Raw genomic sequence first — 15,579 nt, 5'->3', positions numbered from 1 at the left:
CACACAGCATCTAATTAAATGCAAACAAATAACATGGACTTGCTCTATTTTTCAGGAAAGCAATTTGACAACGTATATCAGTAACCTTAAAAACAATTCCTCCCACTTGACTTCATAATTCCATTTCTGGGAATCCATATTGAGAAAATAATCTGAGATGAGGACAAGGATAAATGCCTAGAGGCGTGTGAACCAGCATTATTTATGATAGAGTCTGCGAACAATCTCAGTATTCAACACTGGAGAAATGGCTAAGTACATGATGCTGTGTTCCCATGATGGACTGCTGTGGAGCCGATGAGAATCGTGTTGATAAAGAATTAATGACATGAGGAAATGCACCAGATACAAAGCGAAGCAAAAATGCGGGAAACACGTGCATATGCAGGATGACCTCAACTACAACAAACTGCACAGGAGAACAATGGAGAGAAATGCACCAAGACCAGCCCAGCTACCCCAAAAGGAGACGGAGACGCACAAACTGCACAGGAGAGCAATGGAGAGAAACGCACCAAGACCAGCCCAGCTACCCCGAAAGAGACAGAGACGCGCAAACTGCACAGGAGAGCAATGGAGAAAAACGCGCCAAGGCCAGCCCAGCTATCCCGGAAGGAGACGGAGACGCACAAACTGCACGGGAAAACAATGGAGAGAAATGCACCAAGGCCAGCCCAGCTACCCCGGAAGGAGACGAAGACTCTGGTGTGGATGGCCCCAGGAAATGCTCGACCAGCCCCAGCTACACTCGGTGCCACGTGCTGTGCGTCACCGTGTGCGTGCATCTGTGATCTACGCTGTAACTCCACGCTGTTACTGGTGCTATTGCTCTCTTTAATAAAAAAGGAAGCTGAAACTTAAGACTTCCTACCGCCCCAGGCCACACGACTAGTGAGGGCAGAGCTGGGTCTCCAGTGGGCTGTCAGTGACCTTGTTTTCACCATTAGGATACACTTTACTTGGATGTATAAAATATACATATATAATAACATAAAATATATGTAACATGTATAATGTATAGTAACACAGTATGTATAATATATGTATAAAATATAGCTTTTTATAAAGTGGCAGAGGCCTCCCCACCAAAAATACTAGTTTGCCATGAAGATGAATCAAAGAAATAAAAGGAGCCCTGGAGACTGTTTCCTCTGTAGAAACCTCCTACTTTTACATTCTGATACTCAAATCCATTAACCTGTGTGTCCCCTTTCTGTCTTAGCGAACTCAACAAACACTTACTGGGCCCCAGCCATTCCCTGCCTGGCCTCACGACCCAGTGTTGCTCCAGGAACTTTAACACATCTGGGAAGGTGGCCCCACATGCTGGCCGGGGCCCTAGGGTGACAAAGACAGGACCGTTCTCTTAGGAGCCCACCAAGCTGGGTGCGGAGGTAGGAAGAAAGCAGTAAGAGTTCCCACGGGGGTGCTCGGAGTTTCCCAGGGGCCCAAGCACGGGGACTAGCCCTCCCAGACAGGGGTCCAGGCACGCCTTGTCTGACACGCAGGGAGCGTGCCTGGGCTGGGCCAGGTTACCTTGGTTTTGACGAAGGTGGCCAGGGGCCCCCGGCCCAGCTCCGATGAAGTGCTTTCACTGCTGCTGAGGGAAGGGGCCACCATCTGACCAGTGGTGCGGTCCACGTAGATGAAATGCACCAGGCCTGGGAAGTCTTCCAGGAAGGTGAGGGGCTGAGTTAAGGTGCTTTTGAAGCCAGAAGCAGGGAAGGAGCTCCTCCATTCACCGAGGCTTCCTTTAGGCGCCTTCACCCCCACCCCACCCGCCCCACAGGTCTCCTTTTCAGCCACCCTACCCTCCCAGGACACCCTCTTTCCCAGGTCTCACTTTCCCTTTGAACTCCCAATCCTGAGAAGGTCTAAGATGCAAGGACCATGGATCTCTGGCTCTGGTATATTTCACGCCGGGCGTCCTGCTCCCAAGCAACACAGCACGTTTATGTGTTACCATCTTCATGCAGGATGAGTTTAAATGGCACACGTGGTGAGGCCAGGGTGGGAGCGGAGCTACGGAGCTGAGGAGTGAGCCTCACTGGCCGCCACCCACATGCCTCGCCACAATCCTCTTCATCTCTACGCCTCGTCTTGGGCTGGAAGGTTCCATCTGAGAGGACGGGCAGCAGCTGGTGGCTGGCAAGGCCGTCTGTCATCCCTTCCACCTGCACGCTGAGGACTGAAGTCTCAGGAAATTTTAATACTGGAAAAGCTGCTTCATATAAAGTTTCAGGGAAGATTAGTAATTGATGAAACTAGTTCTCTAATAAAAGGGTAAGTCTTAGAGATGGCTTTTTAAACAGGGACCAACAAACATACTTACCGCAGGCCTTCTCAGAGCCTTCACATTTCACTGTACTGTAACATCTAAGGAGGGGGGGCCCGGCCCCTCAAACCTACCTGACCCCAGGCCCCTGCCCCTCCTGGGAGACCCACTGCCACTTTGCTGGCTGGACAACACCTACACAGATGACCTCTATGAAGCAATCTCGGGACACCAGGGATTTCTGAAATTCCAGCCTCGGAGCATTCCTACATAGGACACTAACAGGACGCTAAAGTCTCCTCACTTTCTTCAGCAAAAGGAAGCTGAGGTGCGAACTACCTGCTCTTTCCCTAAAGCTGCTGTCCTTCCAGACAGCGGGCAGAGGAGTGGGCAGAGCGTGGCAGCAGCCCGAGGGGCCTTCACGGCCAGCCCAGGGCCGGGCATCAGGATATGACACCATGGTGACATTCCTCCTGCTCTTCACCAGCAGGAAGTCCTTCCAGTCCGCCAGCTTTTCTCTGTCGAGGGAGCAAGGGAGCAGGAGGGTGAGGCGGGCCCGGCTCCCGCCCCGGCCGCCCAGGGTCGCACTGCCACTTACTGCATGAGTGTCTGGACTTGGTCCTGCAGGTGCTGGGGCAGGTGGGGGCCCCCCCGTCCTGGGGCCACGGTCAGGAAGCTGAACCGATAGATGGCGCATAGCTGCCGCTTCACCTTCCTGCACGCCTGGAGCAGCCTGGGGGCCAGGGATGAACTGTCACAGAGGGAAGGATCCTGGAGGGCACACCCAGGATGGCACCCCATCCCTGTGGTCACCCTCCTCCTGGACTGATGGACGCGGCTGATGAACTACACCCTGGCCCTCACTGAGCTGGGAGTCAGCTTCCATGTTCCCCCAACATGGGGCTCTGAGAAACTCAACTCTCCTCCAACCTCCTGGTTTATTTTATGGAAATACAAGGCACAGTGACTTGCCCAAGGTCACGCTGGGTCCGTGCGGAAGCTGGGTCTCTGCTAGTGGTGTCGGTCCTCAGGCCCTGCTCCTCAACATGTTTTCTCTGCCCCCAGCCTCCCCTCAGCATCGTAGCGGTTGGACCCACCCTCCCAGGACCCGCCCTGTGCTCAGAAGCGCCTCCCTGAGCATCTTCTCCTGGGCCTGGAGGAAACCTGCCCCCTCGTCCAAACGATGCCCTCCTTAACCTCAGGGCCCACCACTCACTCCCAGGATGAGCCGGGCTCACTTTTGGAGAAGGCCTTGGTCTTGAACTCCTGCCAGGTTCTCTGTAAGCAGACAAGTGACAGGCAGCTTCCTGACAATGTTCCCACAGTGAGGTCCAGGGGTGCTCTGACGTCGGGCTCTAGAAGGCTCCCCATCTCCACGGCTTATTTAGGCCCAGCACACAGATGCTGTCCACAGCCAGGCTGGGTCTCTGGCAGGGGCCCCAGCACCCTTCAGCCCACTGTACACCACGGTCTAGTCACTCAGCAGGCTTTTACTTAAAAAGCAGCTTCTGGGTTTGAGCCCCAGACTCTCGGCCTTGCTGGCAGACAGGTAAACCAGTGCTGTCGGAGTGGCAGGTCAGTGCCTCGAGGGCGGAGTGGATGCAGGCAAGGGCAGGGGTGCTGATCCCCTTCAGGGCTCTTTGCCTCCTGATACCTCACTGGGGCATGCTGGGCACCAAGAGACAAGGGGCACTGTGGACCGACTGGGCTTCAGTCGCCTACTCCGCCTCGTCTAGTCCCCTGCTTATTTTCAAACCAGTGCAAACTTCAGCCACCATGAATCTCAGTTCCTCAAACAGACCCCAGCCCTGCCAGCTACATGAAGGCCTCAGATATCAGCCCAGGGTTCTCTTCTGGCACGTCCCCTCCTAGGCCCCTGCCTGGAGGGAACTGGTCTCCTCCTCTGTTCACGTGCTGTCCCTGTGTGTCTGGGCCTCACAACCCTATCTGGGCTCTCAGCCCCCCATGGGTGGAATGGCCTCCCTGTGTCCTGCAGCCTGTGAGACCAGCCACATGGTGAGGGGCACAGTGGGCAGACCACTGGCCATTACTGAGCCCTGGAGCTGGGCTCTGCCTCCACTGCTCACCCGTCCAGTAACTTTGGCCAAATCACCATCAATCTGAGCCCCGCCCTGGTTTCCTTATCTGAAACATGGGAGCTGGAACCTGTGTTCTGCCAAAGTCACACAAGAACGTTTAGGAAATATCAAATGCGCTGCTGAGTCTCGGAGGATCAGGAGCCCAGTCCTCTGGTGGGGTGGGGCAGAGTTCGGCCCCCTCCTCTTGAGCCTTGGCCCCTCAGGTGTGATGAGAACAGGCCCTGTCTCCCCTCCCCAAGGTGGGGCGTCGGGGCCTGCGTCTCACCTGAAGTTCTTGCCCACCTCGATTCTTGACAAACTTGTCCATCCTCTGGCGGAGGTCCGCCACGATGGGGTGGGACCGCAAGGAGCTCCCAGCCTCTTGCCCCTCCTTCAGCTTCTTTTCCAGTTGAGAAAACCCATCCAGCAGCTGGTACAGGGCCAGGGCCAGGGCCGTGCTGGGGCACTGAGGGGAGAAGAGCAGGGCGGGGTGGACAGGGGTGGCCGGGGGCGGGTGTCCAGGTCGGGATGGCCCCAGGGCAGGCGGGGGCGCTGATACCTTGGTCAGGAGCACCATGCTGATGCCTGGCCACAGGGGCAGGCAGTACATGGTATGGGGCACCAGGGGGCAGTAGCTGTCTTTCACGCTGGCATCCAGGAAAATCCTTCTGGGGCCAGAGGGTCCTGGGGAGTGAGGGATCAGCATCTGGAGGGTGTCTTCAGCCATCTGAGGAGGAAGAGGAGCTGTCAGGGGGAGGGAAGGGGCAGTCGTCGGGAGTCCTCCCCAGGCTGGGTCCCCCTGCAGCTGCCCACTTGCTATGTCCCTCGGAACCTTGAGGGACAAGTATTCTAGCCCCCAAAGTCCCAGTTCCTAAATGCTGGCCCTCTGCTGAGGCTCCCCTGGCAGCTCCCATCCGGCTGTCTGTCTCTCTCTCAGCATCTTCGGGGCCCTTCTGCACAGCGTCAGGACTGGATGCTACACAAGGGTGGTGGGCAGTAAGAAAGGGGAAAAGGAAGAAAGGAAAGTGGGGAAAGCAGATGGGGTGGCATGAGCTGGGGGGGGGGCTCCTCCCCAACGTCATGTACACAAAGGGTTTAAAGCCTATTAACAATTAATCATTTGACAGGCTTCCGGACCTCCGAAAGTCATTCTAAGGGTGCAAGTGAGGGCTTCCAGGACTAAATGAGAAGACTCCAGCCTCATGAGGGCTCTGAGTAAGAGTCTTCAGTAGGCAAAAGTGGAAAATTAAGGGAATCATTAGGGATGCCACAAAAGCTTCTCTGTAAGGAAGTCACGGTAGTCTTACGACGACAGCAAAGGACCGGATGCAACACACTGGTTGTTCCAAGACTTTTCTGAATAAATAATAACATAATGCAGGCGATGCACTCTGAACAGTCTTGTTAAAAACCACATTGCCAAGGAGTGCCTCGTCCATGGGAAAATGCTCAAAAAATAATGAAGAGCGTTAGGACTCAAATCGGGTAAAAGAAAAAATATATATGTTGTGTGTGTGTGTGTATAAATACATTTATAAAGTCATAGGAAAGCCTAGAAGGAAACACTCCAAAAGTGTTTAACAGTAGCTAACATCTGGGGTTGGGACTGAGTGATTCTTATTCCTTTTCCATATTTTAATTCTGTTTTCCCCAATTTTTCTACAGTGAACATATTTACTCTCTTATTTAAAAAAAACATTAAAAATTAAGTTAGACTTTCACTCCCAAGAACAGTGAGAGTGGGAATTTCTCAGGAGTGGAGGCTGTGTGTCTGGGGGAGGGGGAGGAAGGAGGGAGAAGGCCACCCTCACCCACCATGCCTCACCCTACCCCTGGCCCCCACCTCTGGGCTGAGCTGTTTCCTGCACTGGCCGGACAGCTGTGAGACAGCACCGAAGACAGGCATGGCTGGAGCGTCACCCCAGGAGAAGCCCTCAGAGTCCCCAGAGCCCACTGCAGCATCTCAGATCAGCTGGTATCCTGGCCAAGCGCCCTAGGTCCCCAGGAAAAACTCACCTGGATGTGGGGAGAGTCAGTAGGTGGGGTGCCCCCATCCAGCCAGATGGTGCTACCTGCAGACAGACCGTGGGTAATAACAGAAACAGTGGGAAAATGTAAATACTGGCCCAACAGCCTGTCAGCAGGGGATGATGGAAAACAGGCCCTTCCCCACTGGCAGCTCACAGCACCTCGATGGGCAGAGCACCTCAGTGTGAACTGGAGAGCCTTCCCCTTCTCATTCTACCCCAAGCTGGCGAGTGCAGGGCAAGCTCCCTCCATGGTAGAACAGCTAGGGCAGCCTGGCTGGGGAAGAGAGGCACCCCTGCCTGCCCCCTCCCCGAGGCTGGCTGCTGGGCACGAGCTCCTCTCCGTGTACCTCGCAGAGTGGGGGCAGATCCCTCAGCCCCCCCTCAGCCCCCCAACCCCCTCCTTGCTTCTGTCTGCTCTACCCCTTCGAGCCCCTCTCTGGCTATAACAGTGTCTTTTCACTCTTTGCTGGGAGGCAGCACAAACCGTCTACAGTTCCCCGTTCATTTAGTTAATCAGCAAACTTTTACTGAAGCACCTACTGTGTGCTGGGAACCGAACTAGATTTCCTTTCCTAGGACAGCTCACACAAACTACTGAATCAAGTACATATTTGAAATATCATAGCTTTGTACTATGTCCTCTTGTATATTTCACTGCAAATAACCATCATTTGTAATCACGTTTCTTGGGGAAAGCCTGTATCTATGTTTCAAACACCTGTCTTAAAATGGATGAAAGCAACTCAAGCCGTTTGTAAGCTGTGAGTTGTGTGTGCTGTGGAACAGGAATTATTTACAGCTTTGAGGCATGAAAAAACTAACCACTGAGAGAAACGGGTCGGGAGGAGGAACAAGGGAAGGAAGCAGTGAGAAGAAAACGGAACTTCAGCTGTCACCCCAAAATAGCGCTTTCTGATGTGCTTGGGGTGGTGGCAAGCTTACAGAGCCCAGGAGAGCTGGGACCTTGGCCCTGGAGAAGTGGACAAGCAGAGACGAGCTGCCACGTGGTCTCAGAGGTCCCAGGCTCCTTTTTTGTTTTGTTAATAATATTTCAAACATTTTTTTTTTTATTGTTTATCCACTTACTTTGGAAGTAAAGTATAAACTATACAGATTGAATATTGATATTTTAAACCACTGTGCTGGAAACAAACTTACTTAATTAGCTGATTACTTATTAACTACAAAAAAAGAAACAGAAGGCAGTGAGAGTACACATATGCGAGCTGAACTTTTAAATGAAATCAACTTGTCATAAGAATTTTTATGGATCACTGAAGTGGCCTCAATAAGTCCTTGAATTCAAGCTGGAGCTGGCAAGACAGAGGGGCTGCAGCAGACAGCGTCCTGGGCTCTAGCAATGTGGGTGTCTGTGCCTGGCTCTTACAGGGCGTTGGGATCCACTGACCCCTAAGACAGATTCCCAGGGCTGCCAGTTGGCACCCAGCTCCTCCCCCTCACCGTCCAGGGTCCCTCCTCCACACTAGGTCTCACCTGAACTCTGCTCCCCAGGGGAAGGAGCTGGTGTGAAGTACTCGTCAGTAGGGGAGAAGCTGTCTGTCTCCTGGGAGGGAGAAGGGGCACCTGGGCTGAGGGCTTAGGGGGTCTCCTGGGGGCTCAGCCCTGGACCCTGCTCTCCGAGGAGAGGCAGACCTTCCCCTCCTCTCCCCTCCTGGCCCCTCCCCATGGTACAAAGCACATACGGTCCCCGCAGAATTCCTGGTTGGGTCTGCAGAACAAGAGCTCCAGGCCTGCTGCACGGGGATGCTCTGGCTGCGGTGGGGCCTCTGTGGGGAAAGCTGTGACAGGACAGGCCCGCGAAAGCTGGTTAAAGCTGCTGACTGGCTTCTCTTCCTCCCAGCGCTTCATGGCACAGCCCTTGGGGGGCTCGCCAGCCCCTGCACCCACTCCACTGCACAGCTGAGTGTGTGCCGTTGCTTCCCAGGGATGTTTCAGTTCTAGTCTTTCTCCAGAACCACAGAAATTCTACAAAGTCCAACAAACTGGCATCCAAATCACTGCCACTGATGAGGAGGGTGGTGTGGCAACCCGGCTGGCCAGCACTTTCTGAGCATTTCACTATGCCCCAGGCACCGCTGGGCTCCTAGTAAACTGCCACCTTTATTCCTCATGACAACCCTGAGAAGTAGATGCCATGGTTGTCCTATTGTACAGACGAGGGAACTGAGGCTCCCACGGGGTGAGCACTTGCACAGCGAACAGCTAAGTGGTAGAGCTGGGACTACGTGGCTCCAAAAACCTGCACTTTTAACCCACTAATCCAACTGCCTTCTAGAATTCCCCTTACACCTGAAAGCAGCTAGGAAAGTCATGCCCAACCACACGTTCAGGACTGAGACTCAGAGACCAGTCTCCCCAGCTGCCTGCCCAGCGCTCTCCAGAATGGCCATCTGAGTCGCCTTTCTGGTGGCCTCCCGCTGCCCACAGAGCTGCCCCAAGAGAGACCTGGGGGTCACTGTCCTCAGCCGTGCTCTCGCTGGGATAGAGATCCTGCACCAGGAGGATGAGGGCCAGGAGGTCGGCTGGGCGCAGGGAGCTGGCGCTGTGGCTGTGGAGAGGACAGGAAGCCAGTCAGCACGTGCCCACTGCCCCTGCCCGCAGGAGGCAGTGGATGGGAGCAGACAGGTAAGGGGGTCTGGGGCAGGGTCCCTGCCCTCCACAGTTTATAAACGTGCCAGCTGACTTTATCCTCTTCTGAGAAAGACATGGAATATACAAAATTAATGAACTCATTCATTATTAAAAATAAAACTTGGTTGTGTTGAAAAAAAACAATGACCAGTGGAACACCACCGGGGACCAGGAACAGCATATCAGGAAACCCTAAGTTCAGACTCTGAGACAGTATTCCAGGAAGGAATAATTCAGAGAGGGGAGTGAACCGAGGGGGATGAAGAACTAAGAAGCTAAGAATCAGTGCTTCCTGGAAGTGATGGGTCTGGAAGGTTTCCCAGGCCCAGGAGGTGGTGCTTTTCAGGAAGGGGTCGCAAGAAAGGGTGAATGTGAGGGGTTCTGGGGCTCACCTGGAGTAGAAAGCCAGCAACTTGGAGTGCACGAGCAGGAAGGCGTGCAGGGCCTCCTCGCCAGCCCGCCCGGGGCTGGAGTTGACGGCGTGGATGACGTGCCGCTCCAGCGCCTCGATGCACAGCTCACAGAGCTGAGGGTGGATCAGCCGCTCCACAGCCTGGGGACGCGGGCAGGGGGACGGAAGCCATGTCACCCCGATTCCTCTCGTCCCAACCGAAGTCTAGTGATACATTCACTCCGGGCATGGTGAGAGCACACCCTGCGCCAGACGCTTGGGAGCAGGGAGGCTCAGACTAACACAGGCTGTGCTCTTGAGGGGCTCTGTCTGTACCGGTGTATCAAGCTCCTGCAGGGTCTACATCTGCTGGGGGCTGGTTCCCCTGACACGCTCACGGCTCATCCTCCTGTGTGCCTGACTATTAATGGTGAGCTGATACTTGTTTGCTCTTCATCTGTCCTCTAAATCAATGGCTTTCAACTTGTAGTTCCCCAACCAGCATAACCAGCGTCACCTGGGAACTTGTTCGAAATGCAAGTTATAGAGCCTCTCACCCTCAATGCCCACAGTGACTGAGAAAAGTGAAGCCCAGAAGCCCATCTTCCAAGTCCTCTAGATGATTCTGATGCATACAAAGAGGAGAACCACTGATCTACAGAGAGTCTGTTTGTCTACAACAGGGAGCAAGGCGGGTGCTACTGACGACTAGCCTACCCCTCGGACCTGCGCTTAAGTAGGAGCTGAGGCTCAGCTCCCCTGTCGCTGCTGGCCCGAGGCGTAGTTTGCTGGCTGTAGTGATACCATCATCTGCGCTCAGGCAATCTTGACTTCAGTGCTGCTCACTGTTCACTATTTTCTACTTTAGTTTCAGCTCAGCATAATTTGGGGGAAGGGATCAGAGGTGAGGGAGCTAACCAGAAATTTCCATAATTTACTGAGCACCCAAAAACTGCACTAAGAAATCTGTTTTACCCAAAGTCTAGCCGTGTTATTATAGGGAGGCCCATCAGAGTGCCTAATGTACCATGAAGCCAGAAAGAGCAACCCTCTCAAATGCATGAGCTTGGGGGCTGCCGGTGACCTCACTCACTGGGGTGGGGGACAGACGTCAAAGCAGGGTCTCAACGCTGCCCAGGCCCCGTGGCCTGACACTTCCGTGGCCCGAGAACCCCCGCACCCAGCGTCACCTCTACGGCGAAGCACTGCTCCTGGTCCCGCAGGCGGCTGTAGGTCCACAGCAGGCTCTGGAAGCGCTCCCACACCTGCACACGCTGCTCCAAGTCTGGGGGCCGAAGCCTGGGGCAGAGAAGGGGGACCCACAGAGAAGTGGCGTCCCCAGCTTCAACCAAAGGAGCAGTCTGAGCTCACTGTCAGAGCTGGGCAAGCTGCTGTGACAAACACCAGGGGAACCCCAAAAGCACACCTGGGGGAGCCACACAGCACACCTTGGGGAGCCACACAGCATACCTGGGGAACCCCCACAGCACACTTGGAGCTACACAGCACACCTGGGGGGATCCACACACACACCTGCGGGAGCCACACAGCACACCTTGGGGGGAGCCACACAGCACACCCGGGGGGGCCACACAGCACACCTGGGGGGCCATACAGCACACCTGGGCGAGCCACACAGCACACCTGGGGGGCCACACAGCACACCTGGGGGGGGCCACACAAACACCTGGGGGAGCCACACACACACCTTGGGGGAGCCACACAGCACACCTGGGGGGCCACACAGCACACCTGGGGGGTCACACAGCACACCCGGGGGGGGCCACACACACACCTGGGGGAGCCACACAGCACACCTGGGGGGCCCCATAGCACACCTGGGGGGGCCCCACAGCACACCTGGAGGGCCATACAGCACACTTGGGGGAGCCCCACACAAACCTGGGGTACCCCACAGCACACCTGGGGGGAGCCACGCACACCTGGGGAAACTCCACAGCACACCTGGGGGGAGCCACACACACACCTGGGGGAGCCCCACAGCACACCTGGGGGGAGCCACACACACACCTGGGGGAGCCCCACAGCACACCTGGGGGGAGCCACACACACACACCTGGGGGAGCCCACAGCTAACCTGGGGGGGCCACACACACCTACGGGAACCCCACAGGACACCTTGGGGGGGACCCACAGCACACCTGGGGGAGGCACACACACACCTTGGGTGAACCACACAAAAGACGTGGGGGAACCACACACACACCTGGGGGGGACCACACACCACACCTGGGGCGAGCCACACACACACCTGGGGGAGCCCCACAGCACACCTGGCGGAGCCACACAGCACACCTGGGGGAGCCACACAGCACATCTGGGGGGGCCACACACAGACCTGGGGGAACCCCACAGCACACCTGGGGGGAGCCACACACACACCTGGCGGGCAACACAGACACCTGGGGGGCAACACACACACCTGGGGGAGCTACACAGCACACCTGGGGGGCTACACAGCACACCTGGGGGGCCACACAGCACACCTGGGGGAGCCACACACAGACTTGGGGGGCCACACAGCACATCTGGGGGGGCCACACAGTATACCTGGGGTAGCCACACACACACCTGGGGGGCCACAGACACACCTGGGGGCCACACAGCATACCTGGGGAGCCCCACAGCACACCTGGGTGGACCCCCACAGCACACCTGGGGGGAGCCACACAGCACACCTGGGGCAACCTCACAGCACACCTGGGGGGACCCCCAGAGCACACCTGGGGTGCCACAAAGCACACCTGGGGGAGCCACACAGCAAGCACACCTGGGGGGCCACACACACACCTGGGGGGCAACACACACACCTGGGGGAACCCCACAGCACACCTGGGGGGACCCCCACAGCACACCTGGGGGAGCCACACACAGACTTGGGGGGCCACACAGCACATCTGGGGGGGCCACACAGTATACCTGGGGTAGCCACACACACACCTGGGGGGCCACAGACACACCTGGGGGGCCACACAGCATACCTGGGGAGCCCCACAGCACACCTGGGTGGACCCCCACAGCACACCTGGGGGAGCCACACAGCACACCTGGGGCAACCTCACAGCACACTTGGGGGGACCCCCACAGCACACCTGGGGTGCCACAAAGCACACCTGGGGGAGCCACACAGCAAGCACACCTGGGGGGCCACACACACACCTGGGGGGCAACACACACACCTGGGGGGCAACACACACACCTGGGAGAACCCCACAGCATACCTGGGGAACTACACAGCACACCTGGGGGGGCCACACAGCACACCTGGGGGAGCCACACAGTACACCTGGGGGGAGCCACATACACACCTTGGGGGCCACACAGCACACCTGGGGGAGCCACACACACACCTGGGGGAACACCACAGCACACCTGGGGGGACCCCCACAGCACACCTGAAGGGAGCCACACACACACCTGGGGGAGCCACACACACACCTGGGGGGGCCACACAGCACACCTGGGGGGCCATAGGGCACACCTGGGGGGAGCGACACACACATCTGGGGGAGCCCCACAGCATACCTGGGGGAGCTACACAGCACAACTGTGGGGCCACACACACACCTGGGGGGCCACATAGTTTACCTGGGGGTCGCACACACATCTGGGGGAGCCACAAGCACACATGGGGGAGCCACACACACACCTGGGGGGCCACATAGTTTACCTGGGGGTCACACAAACACCTGGGGGAGCCACAAGCACACATGGGGGAGCCACACACACACCTGGGGGCGCCACACAGCACACCGGGGGAGCCACACACACACCTGCGGGGCCACACAGTGTACCTGGGGGAGCCCCACAGAACACCTGGGGGAGCCCCACAGCACACCTGGGGAGCCACACAGTATACCTGGGGGAAACCCAGAGCACACCGGGGGGACTCCCCACAGCACACCTGGGCGATGTCACACAGCACACCTGGGGGAGCCCCATAGCATACCTGTGGGAACCCCAGAGCACACCTGGGCGAGCCCCACAGTACACCTGGGGAGCCACACAGCACACTTGGCTCGAGCCTCACAGCACACCTGGGGAAGCCCCACAACACACCTGGGGGGGGCCACACAGCACACCTGGGGGGGCCACACAGCACACCTGGGGGAGCCACACAGCACACCTGGGGGGAGCCACACACACCTGGGGGGCCATACAGCACACCTGGGGGCCATACAGCACACCTGGGGAGCCACACAGCACACCTGGAGGGCCACACACAAACCTGGGGGGCAACACAGACACCTGCGTGGCCAGACACACACCTGGGGGAGCCACACACACACCTGGGGGAGCTACACAGCACACCTGGGGGGCCACACAGCACACCTGGGGGAGCCACACACACACCTGGGGGTCCACACAGCACACATGGGGGGAGCCACACACACACACCTGGGGGAGCCCCACAGCACACCTTGGGGGGCCCCACAGCACACCTCGGGGGGCCCCACAGCACACCTGGGGGGAGCCACACAGCACAACTGGGGGAGCCACACAGCACACACCTGAGGGGGCCACACACACACCTATGGGACCCCACAGCACACCTGGGGGGCCATAAAACACACCTGGGGTATCCACACACACACCTGTGGTGAACCACACACACACACCTGGGGGTATGCCACAGCACACCTAGGGGGCCATAGAGCAAAGCTGGGGGAGCCACACACACACCTGGGGGGAGCCACACACACATACCTGGGGGGGCCACACACACACCTGGGGGGAGCCACACACACATACCTGGGGGGGCCACACACACACCTGGGGGAACCACACAGCACACCTGGGGGAGCCCCACAGCACATGTGGGGGGAGCCACACACACACCTGGTGGGCAACACACACACCTGGGGGGCAACACACACACCTGGGGGGCAACACACACACCTGGGGGAACCCCACAGCATACCTGGGGGAGCTACACAGCACACCTGGGGGGCCACACAGCACACCTGGGGGAGCCACACACAGACCTGGGGGAACCCTACAGCACACCTGGGGGGGACCACACAGTATACCTTGGGGAGCACACACACACCTGGGGGGCCACACAGTATACCTGGGGGAGCCACACACACACCTGTGGGGGCACACACACACCTGTGGGGGCACAGACACACCTGGGGGGGTCACACAGCACTCCTGGGGGGCCACACAGTATACCTGGGGAGCCACACACACACGTGTGGGGGCACACACACACCTGGGGGGCCACACAGTATACCTGGGGGAGCTCCACAGCACACCTGGGGCAACCCCACAGCACACCTGGGGGAGCCCCACAGCACACCTGGGGAGCCACACAGTATATCTGGGGAAGCCCCACAGCACACCTGGGGAAGCCCCACAGCACACCTGGGGGAACCCCACAGCACACCTGGGCGAGCCCCACAGCACACCTGGGGGGCCACACAGTATACCTCGGGGAGCCCCACAACACACCGGGGGAAGCCCCACAGCACACCTGGGGGGAGCCACACAGCACACCTGAGGGAGCCCCACAGCACACCTGCGGGGCCACACAGCACACCTTGGGGGCCACACACACACATTGGGGGGCAACACACACACCTGGGGGAACCCCACAGCATACCTGGGGGAGCTACACAGCACACCTGGGGGGCCACACAGCACACCTAGGGGCGCCACACACACACCTGGGGGGGCCACACAGTATACCTGGGGGAGCCACACACACACCTGGGGGGGGGCCACACAGCACACCTGGGGAGAGCCACACACACATGGGGGGCCACACAGCACACCTGGGGGGGCCACACAGTATACCTGGGGGAGCCACACAGCACACCTGGGGGAGCCACACACACACCTGGGGAGCCACACAGTGTACCTGGGGGAGCCCCACAGCACCCCTCGGGGGCCACACAGCACATCTGGGGGGCCACACACACACCTGGAGGGCCACACAGCACACCTGGGGGGCCACACACACCTGGGGGGCCACACAGCACACCTGGGGCAGCGCCACAGCACACCTGGGGGGCCACACACACACCTGGAGGGCCACACAGCACACCTGGGGGGGGCCACACACACACCTGGGGGAACCCCCACAGCACACCTGGCGGAGCCCCACAGCACACCTAGGGGAGGCGAGTC

At 58.0% G+C, this 15,579-nt stretch overlaps 1 protein-coding gene across 8 annotated transcripts in view; it reads right to left on the bottom strand.

Annotated features, from left to right (window-relative positions):
• The window catches only part of HPS1 (HPS1, biogenesis of lysosomal organelles complex 3 subunit 1), a 28,789-nt gene that overhangs the window by 3,411 nt on the left and 9,799 nt on the right, over positions 1 to 15,579 (bottom strand). For 5 of the 8 annotated variants that reach the window (XR_001917312.1, XM_018041361.1, XM_018041357.1 and 2 more), the window contains 12 exons: positions 10,617 to 10,725; positions 9,428 to 9,588; positions 8,850 to 8,952; positions 8,087 to 8,182; positions 7,878 to 7,947; positions 6,370 to 6,425; positions 4,913 to 5,080; positions 4,640 to 4,819; positions 3,492 to 3,553; positions 2,874 to 3,008; positions 2,728 to 2,793; positions 1,537 to 1,681 (listed from right to left, as the gene is read on the bottom strand). Coding sequence is in view for 7 of the 8 variants with exons in the window: in XM_018041361.1 (XP_017896850.1) it covers positions 1,537 to 1,681; positions 2,728 to 2,793; positions 2,874 to 3,008; positions 3,492 to 3,553; positions 4,640 to 4,819; positions 4,913 to 5,080; positions 6,370 to 6,425; positions 7,878 to 7,947; positions 8,087 to 8,182; positions 8,850 to 8,952; positions 9,428 to 9,588; positions 10,617 to 10,725 (1,351 nt within the window). In the remaining variant the exon portion in view is untranslated. Of the gene's footprint in view, positions 1 to 1,536; positions 1,682 to 1,843; positions 2,794 to 2,873; positions 3,009 to 3,491; positions 3,554 to 4,639; positions 4,820 to 4,912; positions 5,081 to 6,369; positions 6,426 to 7,877; positions 7,948 to 8,086; positions 8,183 to 8,849; positions 8,953 to 9,427; positions 9,589 to 10,616; positions 10,726 to 15,579 lie in introns of those variants that run through there. The other 3 variants (XM_018041362.1, XM_018041363.1, XM_018041364.1) reach the window with 3 other exon arrangements.

Source organism: Capra hircus, chromosome 26, assembly GCF_001704415.2.
Source record: "Capra hircus breed San Clemente chromosome 26, ASM170441v1, whole genome shotgun sequence".
In the NCBI taxonomy this organism is placed as follows: domain Eukaryota; kingdom Metazoa; phylum Chordata; class Mammalia; order Artiodactyla; family Bovidae; genus Capra; species Capra hircus.
Note: the sequence above shows the minus strand (reverse complement) of the source record. Positions and strands in the feature narration are given on the sequence as shown.